Source organism: Haplochromis burtoni, unplaced genomic scaffold, assembly GCF_018398535.1.
Source record: "Haplochromis burtoni strain Fernald_Lab_line unplaced genomic scaffold, NCSU_Asbu1 Contig_184, whole genome shotgun sequence".
Lineage (NCBI taxonomy): Eukaryota > Metazoa > Chordata > Actinopteri > Cichliformes > Cichlidae > Haplochromis > Haplochromis burtoni.
Window position 1 is genome coordinate 800,602 of NW_024582545.1, and position 12,721 is coordinate 813,322.

The 12,721-nt window shown below is 39.9% G+C and overlaps 2 protein-coding genes across 2 annotated transcripts in view; one reads left to right on the forward strand and one right to left on the reverse strand.

Annotated features, from left to right (window-relative positions):
- Nucleotides 1-302: 302 nt before the first annotated feature.
- LOC102314686 (nucleoporin Nup37) lies at nucleotides 303-2,529 on the reverse strand. The gene is made up of 3 exons (XM_042225835.1): nucleotides 2,394-2,529; nucleotides 891-1,062; nucleotides 303-810 (listed from the first exon to the last, which is right to left on the reverse strand). Exons 2-3 carry the CDS (start codon nucleotides 1,044-1,046, stop codon nucleotides 682-684), a joined length of 285 nt encoding a protein of 94 aa, XP_042081769.1. The 5' UTR covers nucleotides 1,047-1,062; nucleotides 2,394-2,529; the 3' UTR covers nucleotides 303-681.
- Nucleotides 2,530-2,791: 262 nt separating this feature from the next.
- Nucleotides 2,792-12,721, forward strand: part of LOC102314086 (PARP1 binding protein) — a 19,027-nt gene continuing 9,097 nt past the window's right edge. The window contains exons 1-6 of the mRNA XM_005934227.1: nucleotides 2,792-2,892; nucleotides 4,391-4,546; nucleotides 7,755-7,991; nucleotides 8,116-8,220; nucleotides 10,197-10,367; nucleotides 10,488-10,642. Of these exons, the coding sequence (XP_005934289.1) occupies nucleotides 4,397-4,546; nucleotides 7,755-7,991; nucleotides 8,116-8,220; nucleotides 10,197-10,367; nucleotides 10,488-10,642 (818 nt within the window). The 5' untranslated portion in view covers nucleotides 2,792-2,892; nucleotides 4,391-4,396. The remainder of the gene's footprint in view (nucleotides 2,893-4,390; nucleotides 4,547-7,754; nucleotides 7,992-8,115; nucleotides 8,221-10,196; nucleotides 10,368-10,487; nucleotides 10,643-12,721) is intronic.

Here is a 12,721-nt window from a genome sequence, read left to right on the forward strand (position 1 = left end):
TTCGCGTCTATCGCGTTCGGTGTGAACACACCGTTAGTGTTCGTTTGACTTTGGGACCTGAAGTGGACGGAGTTTTGGACTCAGATTACTCCGCGAAGCTCCTCACTACGGCAGCTGTAATGCTCTGACAATCCATCAAGCAGTGCGGCTTACCAAAGTTGTACTAAACATTTTTTAACAGATTTCTGCACACAGAAATCGGTTCGAGGTCAGTAAGCACAACCAGAATTCATACATAAGGCACGCTCTCGATTTTTGAGAAAATTAAAGGATTTTAAGTGTGCCTTATAGTGTGGAAAATACGTTGTACAGAAGAAAAGAATATATCGTGATATATATCGTTACCGCACATGCTTGAAATTATATCGCGATATAAATTTTAGGCCATATCGCCCAGCCCTAGCAGGGGGCAATTGATTTAACCCAGCGAAAACCAGAAACATCAGCTCAAATCAAGCTCAAACGTGACCACCCATGTTTTGAATGTCTTCAGCTCCCGAAGCTGAACATGGGTGTCTTCATTCATGTTTCAGAAAGCGCTTACATGAAGAGTTTTAAACAAGCCACCAAGCTACAAAGTGAACGATGTTAATAAAAAGACTTGATTTGGATATTAAAAAAACAAAAAAACAAAACAAAAAAAAAACAGAAGAAGGCCAAAGCACGTGGAATGCAAGTGGCCTAGTACCTGATAGTGGGCATCCTGTCCAGCCGAGACTCAGGGCTCCAGGCTAGAGCGTCGACACGCAGTTCATGGTGAAAAGCTCGAAGAACATTGAATTCAACTCCCTCGACCTCCACATCCTCCTCCTGTAGGAGCAAAGTTGCATTCAGAGAAGGAAACAGATGTGCACTCAGTGAACCAAAACACGTGAGACTGTATCTCTAACCTGGAAGAGGCAGGTGCCCACCACCATGTACTGGTTTCCACCATAGGCCAGGAGAGATGCCGGGGTACCAGAGCTGAAGGGACTGAACTCCACCACATGAACAAAGTCGTCACATGGCACGGTGTAGCTGGGACTGTGGCTTGAGTCCTCCTGCATGTCGCGCGTACTTCCACTGAAAGAATCAGAAGGATAACCGATAGGAAATGATTAGGATGATCATCAATACCTGTTGTTTAAAACCACTTTTAAACAAGAACATCAGTTCATTGATCAGATTATTATTGGTAAATGTACCAGTAGTCATGATAAATGTGATAATTAAAAGTCTCAACACTACATATATGATGATATTAAGCTATTTTGTTAAAGGTTGTGTTTAACTTGATTTTTAACTGATTAACTAAACAGGTTCCCAACTTTTAGGATAAATAACATTAGGTTTGTCTTAACGCTTGAAGGTAAATCAATGGGCTTCTAATGAAAAGGCACAAAATACTCAGGCACAAAATAAATGTTGTGTTAATTGTAATGTCTTAAAATAAGTCAGTTCTGTTAAGTAATGCAAAACAGACCCACTGTTTGAGCACCTTAGATGTGGTAAATGGAGTTGTTATTATATAGCATTTTTCTACTCTACTAGAGCAGTCAAAGCTCTTTATACAACATGCATCATTCACCCATTCAAACAAGCACTTGTTTCTACATCTATCTTTCTAACATTCACACACATTCATACCTACATACTCTACCACCTGAGCTACAACCACTTGTTGTAGCTGTACATCATGGAGGTACAACACACAAATCTGCTGCAACTGATGCCATTATATCAAGAAAATTTCCAGGACCTTATTGAATGTATATTTTTAAAAAGTCTAGACTGGATTTTATTTCAGTCAACTAAAATTGTTTTCAGGCCTACTTTTATCTTAGTTTTTGTTAACTACACTAGTTGGGGATTTATAAACCCTCTTTTGTATCTTGCAGATAAAAAATAAAGTTAAACTTAACTAAACTAAATCAGTATTTTTGCTTATGTTCAATTAAAAAAAAAGGAAAAAAAAGTCTGCAGGGTTACAGTTGCTAAGGATCTTAAAAACCAAACGTCAATCAAAGACTTTCTTGTTTTTCATATCCCAGTAGTTACAGACTCATGCACAGCAAGTAGGACACAGCTGGACTATGTTTTACCAAACTACATTGATCAACATTAGATTCGGCGCAGTTAGTATACACACAGAGCCCCCCCTTTTTAAACTTAGTACAAATGCAGACAGTGCTTAAAATTGTGTTACTGCTTATGAGTTAAGTTTTTTCTCGCTAAGTTGCAACAAGGTCGTTTATTTTCATGTTATTTCTGTAAAGGAAAACTAGGTGAATATGATATCTCAGCTAAACTAGTGTGGCTTTTGTGGAAGAATAATAATAATGGTAGCATGTCACCAGTCTAGAAGCAAAACGTGCTGCTGGTTTAAATGCGGAAGCACTGCTTGTCGTTTTTACCAGTCAAACCGCAGCCTGGCAATGTCGTAGCTAACCCTTACTGGTGAGGGTCTATCCAAACTCAGAACACAGCAGTAACTGATAGACTTTACTACCTTATTTTCAATGAATCCCTTGAACGAAACGCTGCCCGCGTTTGAGATGTTTTCAATCTTCTTCCGATTACGACACGGAACGTACCATCGAGTAGAAATGTCAGAGGGTGGTTCGGTATTAGTTATGGCGACAGAAATTTTTGGGGGGGGGGAGTCTAAACCACTTTAGAAAATCCATAAGCGTTACTGAAAGATTTTATTTGAAACACGTCCAATGACACGAACTTATAGCTAGCTGTCGAGTTTTAGAATTGAATATCTCTACGAAAAGAAAAATCTCACCCCCGCTATTTGCTGAGAGGTGATTGGACAAAAAGGAACAACGTCATCGGCAATTTAAAATTTCAAAACAGCTGCTTTGTGTCGTGGCTGTGTGCTCTTGGAAGACTGCAGCAATTTAAGAGGTTTGCGTTGTTTAATCAGTCTTTTTAATGTAAAGTGAATAAACGCTGTGTTATATGTATGTATGTATGTAGTTGTAGATGTAAAATGTGGACACATTTTTGCTGTGAAATACTTACAAGTTATCGAAGGTGTTACATGCCACTGAGACCCTGTATGAAAATTAAGTCTTTAAATTAATTTCAGGTATGTCTTTCTGTATTTAAAGAACTAGATGTATAAATTGGTTTTGAGGGTTTTGGGTTTTTTTGCCCGTGACTTTTTCCCTTTCTTAAAGGAAGCAATCAGTAACTTAAGACCTTCGAATTCCCCTCAGGATATTCTTCCTTCTCGCCTTTTCAAGGAAGCTCTGTCGACTAAGGTTGTTCTGTTGCTTTAGTTCTTTTAGATTTGACTGCCGCCTTTGACACAGTTATTCGTAACATTATTTTTATCAGACTTGATCATGTCGTTGGTCTTAAAGGCACAGTTTTATCTTTAAAGAGAGGTCTTTTTCTGTTGCTATTGGGAAATACTCCCCCTATTTGTTGTGGTGTGCCACCGGGGTCTGTTTTGTGTCTGTTTTGGATCCAACTCTCTGCTTTTTTTATACATGATACCTTTGGGATCCATTTTCAGGAAATGCACATTCCCTTTCACTGTTATACTGATGACATCCAAATTTACTTCCCCTTGAAACTGTATGTCTCTGTCCCCCTTCACCTTCTGCTTAACTGCCTACATGATGTTAAAGAGTGGTTAAAACACAATTTTCTCGCCCTAAATGGAAATAGGACTGAAGTTATTGTTTTTGGAAGTCATGGCCCTTTTGGATAACTGATACCCTTGGTCCTCTTGCTTGTCATCATTTCCACACTGTAAGAAATCTCGGCATGTTTTTAGTTGGCTCTTTTAAATTAGAGAAGCAAGTGTCCACAGTTGTGAAATCTGTTTTTAATCAGTTACGTGAAATTGCGAAGCATCATCTTCCTCCTAAAGACCTAGAAAAACTTATTCATGCCTTCATCACCTCTAAACTGGACTACCGCAGTTTTCTCTATTTGGGTCGTCAACACTCATCTCTCCATCGCAGCAGCATTTTAGTCCAAAATGCTGCTTCATGTCTTTTAACAGGTGTTAGAATGTAGGTGCACATCACTTCACATCACTTGCCATATGATATTCGTACTTCAGAATCTACACAGTCCTTCAAATCACACTTAAAACACATCTTTTATGTTGGTTTTTAAATCAAGTTCAGTTTAACATCAGGCTTGTTTTATGTTTTGTTTTTATGTTAATACAATTCATTGCCCATCTATTTATCTCTCGATTATATATATAATATAATAATATATATATATATATATATATATATATATATATATATAATATTTTTTTTTTTTTTTTTTTTTTTAAATTTATTAATGTTTTCTCTTGTTCTTATTTAATTGTGAAGCACATTGGTCAACTTTGTTGCATTTAAATGTGCGATAGAATTTTTTGTTGCTTTTGTTTAAGGGAATAATGGAGGGTATAGGAGACCAACTCAAGCTGATGGTGAAAACCTTCAGGAGGGAGCGTCACCGGGTCTTACAGTCTGAGAGGACCACCATTCATGGAGCTGATGGCATGCTTATGGTGCTGCAGGTGGCCATGGCAGAAGTGAATAAAAAGGTAACCCTAACACCCTGAAAATACCACCGATTATTTGTATCTGTCCTCTCTCACCACCTCCATCAACCTCATCTGTGGCCTTCCAGTTTCCCCCCTGCCTGCCAGCTCCATCTTTAGCAGCATCCTCTAATTTGTGCAGAGCTCAAAGGATATGAAAAGACAACACCAGGCACAGCCTGTAAGCCAGGCTGCCATCTGGCGAGTGATACAGGAGTATCAGCTGCCGAACTTCCAGGCGTCAGAGCAGTTTATCTCCTCAGGCTGTCATACTTCTGAATTCATCCTCTACACTCTACCACAAATAGTAGCTTTATTTTTATGTGCTTATTATTTATTAATTTGTGTATTTTTGTGAGCAACATAAGAGGCTGGTGTTGGATAATGATTGAAAACATGGAGATCTTAAATAACCCACCTTTCTGCACTCTTCCCTAACAGTCCCACTCAATCACAATCGTAGCATCTTTAACTCAGCTGCATCCAGCTGAGTGACTGTCTCTAAGCCACATGACATCTTCTAACCCTTCTCCTTATATTCTCATCCATCTCCTCCACCCTGCTGCTGCTTTGAACAGTTGACCACAAATATTCAAATTCATCTTCACCAACTCGTTCTCTGCTGTGCTCCTTTTTCTTTCACCTGCATGCACTTACTCTCAGTCTTACTGATTTGAACGCCTCTTCTCTAGATGAGATCTCCCATCAGCCTGCTCCTTATTTTCACAAGCCACAAAAGTCACGCTTTGACCCAAAGTACCAGTCGAAAGGTTTTCAGACTGCGTAGCTGATGGGCTTTTTTCATGATTGCATCATTTTTGCACAAATAATACACAACATGTATCTTGATTTCTTCCACAGCTTTGTTGTTAGACCACAAGGAATACACAGAAACTACAAAAAAAGATTGGATGTAAAATGCAGTTTAAAATAGGTTTATTAAAATGCTGCAACACCACCTCAAAGTTACTCAGTTTTAAGTAATACGGTTCTGGACTTGATTCATTTATTCATACACTTTAAAATACTTTTACTGATCTGATTCATATCTATAAAGGACAGGTCACACAGATGACCCTTGATGCAGTCTCACCTCTACCTTGAAACCACCTATCCCACCTCATTGCCCTCATGTGTGCCATTTGCTGCTACTTAGTTCCTCATGCAGTAACTCACCTCCTCCCTCGCCACATGCTTTGACTAAATCCACAAAGTCTCAATGGGTCTACGTCTGACTTTCAAAGTGCTCTTTCCTGGCACGAGACCCTACTGCCACTCGCAAATCATCACCTCCATTCTTAATCGAGCTTCCACTACACTTTCCCATAATTTCATGCTGTGGCTGATCAGCTTTATTCCTCTGTAGTTTGGTCCCTTTATGCTTAAAAATGCCTATATATATATATATACAGATTTAAAAAAAAATCCATCTAAAAGTAAAGTTAAAGTAGCTTAAATGCAGTAATTCTGATAGCCCAAGGTTTTCTGAAGTTATCAAACTTTGTCTAATGGTAAACCAATAACTTGCATTTTAGGCCCTTTATTTAACAAAAGGGTCAGGCTATCCAGTAACACTCTGAGAAATCTTAGAGCCATTTTATAACAGGATATATCCGTCGCTGCACATATTAAACAAATATGTAGGACTGTTTTCTTTAATCTGCACAATATTTGTTAAAAATAGAAACATCCTGTCTCAGACTGACGCTGAAAAATTAGTTCATTTATTGTCAAAGGAGCTTGCAAAGAAAAGCATCTGGACTTCTTTAAGTTGCTTGAAGACGTTTCACCTCTCATCCGAGAAGCTTCTTCAGTTCTAAGGTCAAATGGTGCAGAGTCCCAGATTTAAACCTAGTGGGAGTATCCCCCCACAGAGGGACAAAAGGATCCCCTGATGAGCCAAGGTGTGAAATTGGGTGTGGGTCCCAATCAGCCAGGGTTTTAGGTGAGCTCATTGTGAAACCTGGCCCCACCTTATCATGCAAATTCCTGAGGTCAGATGGCCCAGGATGTGAGTCAGGGGGTCCTTTTGTCCCTCTGTGGGGGGACACTCCCACTAGGTTTAAATCTGGGACTCCCCACCATTTGACCTTAGAACTGAAGAAGCTTCGTGGATGAGAGGTGAAACGTCTTCAAGCAACTTAAAGAAGTCCAGACGCTTTTCTTTGCAAGCTCCTTTGACTACGATGACCTGGATGACTGAGAACCTTCACAGACACATTTCATTTATTTAGTACTTCCAGACTGGAGTGTTGTATTCCTTCAATCTCACGCAGAGCCTTCAGCTTTCAGGCCCCTCCACTATGGAACCAGTTCTCAGTTTGGGTTCAGGAGACGGGCTCTGTTTTAAGAATAGGCTTCAAACTCTTACTTTTGATAATGATTTGGTAAAGCATGGTTATGGCTGCATCAGGTGAACCTGAATCAGTTGTTAGTTGAGCTGGTGTAGGCTCAGGCTTGTGTGGGACTTCCCATGATGCACTCTGCTGCATGGCATTAACTTTTGTCTTCTCTTTTTCTTAATTTTTTTTTCTGCCTCCCCAATTCATGGCAGATGGCTGCCCCTGCGTTAGCCTGGCTCAGCTGGAGTTTTCTTCCTGTTAAAAGGGAGTTCTTCCTTCCCACTGTCACAAATGCTTGCTTACGGGCAATCTCGTCTTGTTGGACGTTTCTGACACTTGCCAATATAAAGAGCTTTGAGTTGATTTATTGTGAGTTGGTGCTGGAAAATTAAAACTGAATTGAAACGTACTGTGACAGCAACCATGTTGTAAACCCAGCCTTTCACGCTTCACTCAGTCGCTCTGAGGATACTCATTTTTTTTAAATGTTAATGTTTCTGGACTCATTTAGGATAAAGTTGAATTTTGAAGGTGAGGCTAACGGCAGTTTCGAGCAACTGATGAATTTCCTCTTTCGCAAAATGGAAAATAAATGGAATTAAGGAGGAAAAATATACAGTGTGTCTGTTATCCGGTGTCGTAAAAGCAAGGCTGTGTGAGCCCATTTCACATCATCATCACGGCATAGTTCAATTGAACCATCAGGCCGACTGTCATCACGTCTATAACTGATGACATTACTGCAGGTTTCCGGGTGAGACCACTCATGGCTTATTTTTGGACGGCTGCAGAAGGTCTCTTTGCTTTTGAACTGATTGTTTCCAGGCTGTTTGTAATTGCGCATGCTGCTTTCTCTCTTCCTGTGACAGCATGGCGGAGAGTTCAAAGTGGCTCTGAGTGATGTCCTGATGGCCTGGAAACACTTATTGTTAGACAAACTTCACCTGCTGCCCCCCAGCCCTGCACGCCCGGAGAACTATGATCTCATTGTGGAGGCATACGAGTCGTTCCTGAAACTCTCCAACACCATCGACCTGATTGATCTCCTCTTCATGTACAAACAGCTGAGGCTGGTGGACTCTGATCCAGAGGAGCCTGTGAGCCTGGTGAGCTGGTTGAAATCAGGCTGATGATGTTGATTGTGGATGACCACACTGGCTACACAGTTGGAGATAAGGCCAATCGGTTTATCCCCTCTCTCTCTCTGCTTTTGTAAATTCTTTTGCCAAGATCCAGCTGTTTGAGTTCCTATCGGGCAACGTGGAAGTCCCAGAGTTGCCAGTTTCCTCAGTCCCGTCAACCCCATCTGGTAAAGGCAGGTCCTGCAGCTCACAGGTAGGCCCAACTGTGTTTTTTCTGCTTCAGTGAAAGGTGCAACTTGTTTCATAAACTCCCACAAGAAATCCTTTATTTCCACTTTGCCTTCTGCCTTTGAATATTGTGTTTTAGTAATATGAAATGCTTCTCTCCTGCAGGCAGTAATCCATGCTTTTGCTTTCCCAGCCTTCAGTGTAATTTCTGTCTGGAATCCATCCTGCTCTTATTGACAGGAGCTCTATATCACATCACTCAGATTTAAGGGTGCAATGTGAATTCAATTACCAGGCAGATGTTTAAAACACGACACAGGAGCTTCTGTAACACAGTCTCTTTGCTGGTCTCTTCTGCCTCTTGCAAATTTATGGGGTTTTAGAGAGGAGGCTTGCTGTGCTGATGTAATTTTTTACTGGAGCGATGCCAGCTGCTGTTTGTAGCCGTTTTACTCGGGAACTAAAGCTACTTTCCAGTTTGGGCATTTCAGACCGAAGGTTTTTACTAAAGTAAATGTTGTTGCTGGTTTGCTTAGCAGAAGTAAAAACGGACACGGAGAGATTATCTGCTGTTTTAATATAAATAGGGAAATAAAAATGATTTGCCGCTGTCTTGTCTGGTTCCAGTAACTTCCTGGAGTCTCTGCTTTGTTTGGCTGCAGAATAGCAAACTAATACAGCAGATAACTCTCCATCAAATCCGTACATTTTTGTTTCAGTGATATCTCTAGACCCTTACCCCTAAACTAGTCATGGGAGGTGGTCTATTCCTGTTGAAAGAGAGTTCTTTCTCCTCGTTGTTGCCAAAATCATGTTCATAGGAGACCATCTGGTTGTTGGGATTTTCTGTCTATCACCTTACAATATAACTGATGGATGGTTTGTTTGGTCTTAAAACAATAAAAAAAATAAATAAATAAATAAAACTGAGGTACTAATATAAGTTTTTGTTTTATTTCATTTTGCGTTTAAAATATTTCCTCCAGGTAGGTTTTTTTTTGGGGGGGGGTTTCAGCTTTAGTTTTTAATGTTAATTGTAGCCTTTTTTCTTAAACTATTGTAAGGTCAAGACAGGGGAGAGATTTATAAACATGACACCTAGCTGCCATCTATGATGTGGTGATTAACACAGTCACCTTACACCTAGAACATCCCCAGTTTGAAACAATGAGGAGACGCAACTCTATGTGGCTCTATCTGGTATGGTCACTAATTGGAGAAACAAGGGAGCTGAAGGTTTAACTGTATCTATTAGGTGCCTGGTTTATTGATCGGCTTGTTTCCAGTCTCCTTGGCACCAGCAGTCAGTAACCTTTGAGGTTATTTAATTCAAAGGAAAGGATAAATATACATTGTGTAGTTATGTCTTCCAACAAACTACACTTATAATCTATTATAAATGCATAGGAGCGGGTGTGCAGCCACTGTCTTCCACCACCATATTTAAATACAGTGGCCAAGAAGGACACCTCCCTTCTGACCAATTGAGAAAAGTATGAATATAATATGAAACAGTATTCATATTTGTTCCTACTGTACCTCTGTTGCTTTTCAATTCTGCTACCAAATCACTAGAATGCGCTGATTTTTCTCTCTTCAAATTGACCCATACCCTTCCAATCTATTTGAAGTAGAAGTTGCAGGAAATGTACTTGAGGAAACAATGGTACTGAGTTGGCTAATCACAGTTGTTTGAGGAGGGTTGACACAATGTGTAGTTACATCATGAGTTTTTCATCTGAAAAATGAAAGTAAACAAAACCCAAAATTTCCAATGTGCTGGTTAAGCACTTGCATTAATGCCATGACGTTAACTGTTCATTAGCCTTTGAATGTCATAATACCAACGAGAGGATGCAGCCAAAAATGCATCTCAAACACGTTACCCAGTTTAAGATTTAATAGACTTTCTGTTAGTTTCCCTTATAATCTTGGGGAACCGTTGACAGTTTATTAAAATGTAAAAATCTTTGGTCTTGTGTGTTTTCTATTTGTCTGTAGGTGAAAATGGCTGTGAGACGCGTTTTCTGCTCCTATCTGAATTTGCTGGTAAACACCAAGAACGACATTGCCTTGGCGCTAATCCTCGACGTTCCCAGTCGCACTCTTGGACGACAGGCGTTTACTGACATCAAGCATGCTGCACACAACAGCAACACTTCTCTGTTCTTGGTAAGAACACCCCCAGTCATTATGTGCTCAAGTAAATGAGAGTAATCCTCTCTGGTGCAACATCTGGGTCGTTCTCATGCTTTTTTTTTTTTTTTTTTTTTTTTTTTTTTTTTTTTGCAGGCCGTGACGTCTTTTGTTAGGGCTCTCCAGCTTGGAGGGAAGGGCTATGCTCCAGCTGAATCTGACCCACTGAGAAAACATGTCAAAGGCCTGTCTGACTTTGTCCAGTTTGTAGACAACCTGGAAGAAATACTGGGGGAGATCCCCGACCCAAGGTACACAGAACTGTTTGATCCAGGCTTCCACTTGCTCCCTGTCTTGCTGCTTAGTTTGACATACGCCTCCACCGTTGAGACAGAACTAAATGTAAATGTCGGGAAGTTGAGATGCACTCTATCACCTGAACTGGAAATTCTTTGTTTTCTAAAGAATTGAAGTCAAATTGCAATAGAAGTTATAAATACATCAGGCATCACGTAGATTTTCAACAACAGAAAAAACAAAATTGTTCACTTTTTTTTCTCTCAACCATATAACTTTTTTTTTTCAATTTTTGTTTTTTAACTTGTAGCTAGCAGCTTCGCTTAGTTTCACATAATATCTAAATACCAACAGAACACGCTACTCTAGCTTTATCAAAACGCTGGAGTCTGAATAACATAGTTTTTAGTGCCTCTTAACCTATAAATTATCACACATTGGCTATCATCTCACACAAGATGAATTATGTTTCCTACTTTATGTTTACAGCTTGTAAGCTTAGCATAAGCATCTGCTTAGTTTAATGTTAATTACATTGTGAGGCTAGCTATATCACTTCATGTCATTCACACATATATAGTATATTTTTATGTAAGTAGCAGTTAATTAATAGTCTTCTTAATCAACATTAACAACAAATGTTTTTGAAATCTAAATCTTTTGTACAAAGTGGGCATTGAAGTAAATGGGGGTTTTTTGTTGTTGGTTTTTTTTTGTTTTTGTTTTTTTTGTCAAAAAGCTGTCTTTAATTATTTTTTCAGGTAATCATTTCTAGAACACCTTAAAAATCATGTAAAAGAATCTCATTTTTTCCTAGTTTACTGTAACACACATACTGTTGCGTGTTACTGTGTTAATGTTTAAGCATGACTAAAAATGTTTGAATCATGCAATATAAGTAACAGATTTCTTTACTTTTATTGACCTGAGGGAACCCCGAAAAGGTTTTCAGTTTCAAATAAATACCTAATAATTTCAAATTGTTCTACAGTATTTAATAGCTTGTGCTTTTATAGTACACACACATGTATTTCATATCCAGAGTCATCCTAAGCTGATGAGGAGAATGCAGAGATTCCAAGAAAAGCTGAGCACCTGGCGGCAGCTGAAGTCAAGCACAGTGAAACTTGTGATTTATAATTGGATTGGATTTTTCTTTGAATTTCTCCACTTCAGTTCAGGTTAAATCCCGCTTCCTTTCTGGAGGAGCTGACTCAGTTCTTGTGAATTCAAGGATTTGGCAGTGCGCTGCTACGACTGGTGGGAATATTTGTAGCAGGGCGGATCAGACTGTGCTGAAATCACACCTGTGATCATAAAATCCACCTGTCCCCCCACTGCTTCTTATTATTTCCTCCCAAAATCCCTGTAATGACTCCCATCTAAGCATGATAACATTTGGATTGCTAAAGCATGTTCATCTTTGCTACATCAAAGCCCATCTTTGTTAAATAACTTGTTCCCCGTGTGTTTGCTTCGCTCACTTTGATAAACTATCATCAAACCTAGAGCTCCACAGATCACTCTCTATACTGTTACAGATTATTTTAGATGTCAAAGCATCTGGCACCACAACAGAAGTGGCTATCACAAATAATTTAGCAGTTCAATCATGTGAGCTTTGAGCTGAAGCTGCAGAAGGAGCCTTTTGTAAGCAGTCCCAGTAGCAACGGCGGATTCGCTCGAGCCATAACAACACATGATGTTTGTGCAGTGCCGTGTTCAACTCTCGCTGCTCTTCTGAGGGTTCTCAGTTCACGCGGGTCGTTGAGAACTCCCGTCTGATGAGATGCTGATGAGCACGGCCAACGTGTCTTTCAGCAGGCAGTGCCTTTACGCTCTCAGTGGAGTACCGTATTTCCTCATACAAACACCTTCTGTGGCGAGTTCAGGGCCCCTTGTTCAGCGAACATCTGTTTTCCCAAATGATTCTGTTACTGAGGCGCGCTCGCTCCCTCGCATCAGAGCCGGGTCAGGTTTGGACCACCGCCTCGCCACCAAAACATTTTGGTGCACTTGACTGTTTGAAACTTACATAAGTGATATGTTGCTATGATTTTTGGACATACTGTGGAGACAAACACGGATCAACA

What these genes read in the sequence shown, in the direction of transcription:
- LOC102314686 (XM_042225835.1), bottom strand. Translation starts at nt 1,046, where the DNA reads ATGCAGGAGGACTCAAGCCACAGTCCCAGCTACACCGTGCCATGTGAC. An exon ending in TGGGCACCTGCCTCTTCCAG is followed by an intron (nt 811 to 890) that starts GTTAGAGATACA and finishes TTGCTCCTACAG; the next exon opens with GAGGAGGATGTGGAGGTCGA.